At 36.5% G+C, this 2,509-nt stretch overlaps 1 protein-coding gene across 1 annotated transcript; it reads left to right on the top strand.

Moving 5' to 3' along the window:
* The first annotated feature begins 84 nt into the window (after positions 1 to 84).
* On the top strand, positions 85 to 1,113 carry LOC121917795. Its single transcript, XM_042443919.1, has one exon. The coding sequence runs from the start codon at positions 85 to 87 to the stop codon at positions 1,111 to 1,113; it is 1,029 nt and encodes a 342-aa protein (XP_042299853.1).
* Positions 1,114 to 2,509: the final 1,396 nt, after the last annotated feature.

The raw sequence follows: 2,509 nt of genomic DNA, 5'->3' as shown, positions 1-2,509 counted from the left end.
AACTATTCATCTAGTTACTCCCAGAGGAGAGCCTCCACAGAACAAGCCTCAGTTATAGATGAAATTAAAAAACTGCAATTGGATATGGAGCAGAACCTGGCAAGGGAAATTAAAAATTTACGAGCAGACTTTAAGAAAGACCTGAAGTCTGAATTGAGAGATTTCAGGCAAACACTTGAATCTGTTACTAAAGAACTAAAACAAGTCAACATAAGGGTTCAGAAATTAGAAGAAAAAGCCAATTCTATGGAAGATATTGTCAAAAAGGTAAAGTCGGACCAGGAACTGGAGAAAGAAAGACTTCTGGATATGAGAGCGTTAGAAGAACAAAAGGCGAGGCAGAACTGTTTGAAACTTAGAGGTGTGAAAGAAAATAAAGGAGAAAATCTCTATGATCTACTGATTCCAATCTTGGCAGACTATATGAATATTCCAGTACAAGAGGTGAGCTGGAGTATAAATAAGATCTACCGGATTAATTCAAAAATCGCCAAGGAAAAAAGTCTGCCCAGGGACATAGTCATTTATTTTCTGAGACAAAATGTTAAGGATCATTTGCTTCAAACTAGTTACCAGGATAAGCTCATAATTGAGGAATGTGAGATCAGAATCTTCAAAGATGTCCCTAAGAGGATTCTTCAGAGGAGAGAAGGTTATAAATTCTTAACAACCCAGCTAAACAGACACAATATATTATACAAGTGGGAAAAGCTGGAAGGTATCTCGGTCTACTTTAAACAGAGATGGACAAAAATAAATTCAGTTTTCAAGGCAAACGAATTTTGGAAAAGACATGGAAAAGAAATTGAAATAACGAGAGAGCCACATGATGACAAGAGGGAAGAAGAACAAAAGGGTTTGAAAGAAGATCAGATAGATCATAAGGATGGAAAGGATGAAAAACAGGACGAACAGGATAGAGACTCAAACAGATCGGGAAGTAAAGAAGACTGTGAAGAGGAGGAATCAGATTTATCAGAGTTAGATGAAGAAGAAGTTGACCCTAAGAAACAAAAAGGTGAGGAAGAGAAATCTCCCAGTTTGGACACAAGTTTGGAAGAAGGGAAAAAGGCTAAACCAAGAAGGAAACGTTGTAAAAACAAAGCCAAATAAACGTTAGAAAGAGATAACTGGTACAAAAAATTATGAATCTCCGGATACTGTCATGGAACATTAAAGGACTAAATGATAAAACTAAAAGGAAAGAGATCTTCCACCTCCTCGGCAAGGAAAAATATGACATATTGTGTCTCCAAGAGACACACATTAAACAGAAAGATGAAAGGATATTAAGGAATTCTAAATTAGGATTGGAATATGTGGCTGCAAATAAGCAGAAGAAAAAAGGAGTAGTTGTGTACGTCACAAATAAACTACAATCAAGAAAGATCTTTGAGGATAAGAATGGCCATTACGTTGGTATCGAAATTCAGATAAGTGACTATAAGATCACATTAGTAGCCATATATGCTCCAAACAACGCTAAGGCAAGTTTCTATCAGAACTTGCGCATTGTCCTACAAGAATATAGTAAATATGATTTCATACTTTGTGGAGATTGGAACGGCGTGATTGATCCGAGTGCAGACCGTTTGTCATCGAAAGCCATAAAGGCCGATCAAGGGAAGCTCCCTAATTCTTTCTTCAAACTTAAGCAAGACCTTGGCCTAATTGAAACCTGGAGATACAAATACGGTGATAGGAGAGAGTTTACTTTTTTTTCCTGAACGCCATAAAACCTTCTCCAGAATTGATATGTTTTTTGTATCCAAACTTATAGCCCCAAGAATTGTGAAGGTAGAAACACTACCCAAATCGTACTTGGACCACAATCCAATTTTGCTAACAATCAAGAGAGAAAGTACAGAGTTTAGTTGGCAACTACAGGACTACCTTCTCCTATGTCCAAATTTAGTTGAGCAAGCAAAACAAGAGATCCAAAACTATTTCCATGAAAATCTACATAAAGGTACAGACACGCAAGTGGTATGGGCTGCAAGCAAAGCGGTCATACGAGGTTTTTTTATAAAAAAACACTACGAAATGTTGACTAATAAAAAGAAGAGGATAACCCAGATTACGGAGCAGATAAACAAAAAAGAGGAAGAATTAAGACAGGATCCCAATTCTGATTCAACACTTAGAGAAATAAAGATTTTACAATCACAATATAATATGCAGAATGCGGAGGACTTAGCCAAAACGTTGAAAAGAATGAAAGTTAAACACTTCCAACAAGCAAATAAACCAGGTAGATGGCTAGCCCATAAAGTGTGTAAAGCCAAAGAAGGGAGAACTATTATCAAGATAAAGGACGGCCTTAAGACATATACGGACACGAAAGGAATTAAATTAGCCACTACAAAATACTTCACTAAGATGTTTCTGACAAAACACATTGGAAAGATTTTTAGAGAAAACTACCTTCAAGAAACTAAAATACCGGAATTAGATAAGGACCAAATTGATCTCTTAGACAAGCAGATAACAATGGAAGAACTACTAGAGG

The sequence above is a fragment of the Sceloporus undulatus genome, unplaced genomic scaffold (assembly GCF_019175285.1).
Source record: "Sceloporus undulatus isolate JIND9_A2432 ecotype Alabama unplaced genomic scaffold, SceUnd_v1.1 scaffold_787, whole genome shotgun sequence".
NCBI lineage: Eukaryota > Metazoa > Chordata > Lepidosauria > Squamata > Phrynosomatidae > Sceloporus > Sceloporus undulatus.
This window is presented reverse-complemented; position numbering and strand designations above follow the sequence as displayed.

What these genes read in the sequence shown, in the direction of transcription:
- LOC121917795 (XM_042443919.1), top strand. Translation starts at nt 85, where the DNA reads ATGGAGCAGAACCTGGCAAGGGAAATTAAAAATTTACGAGCAGACTTT.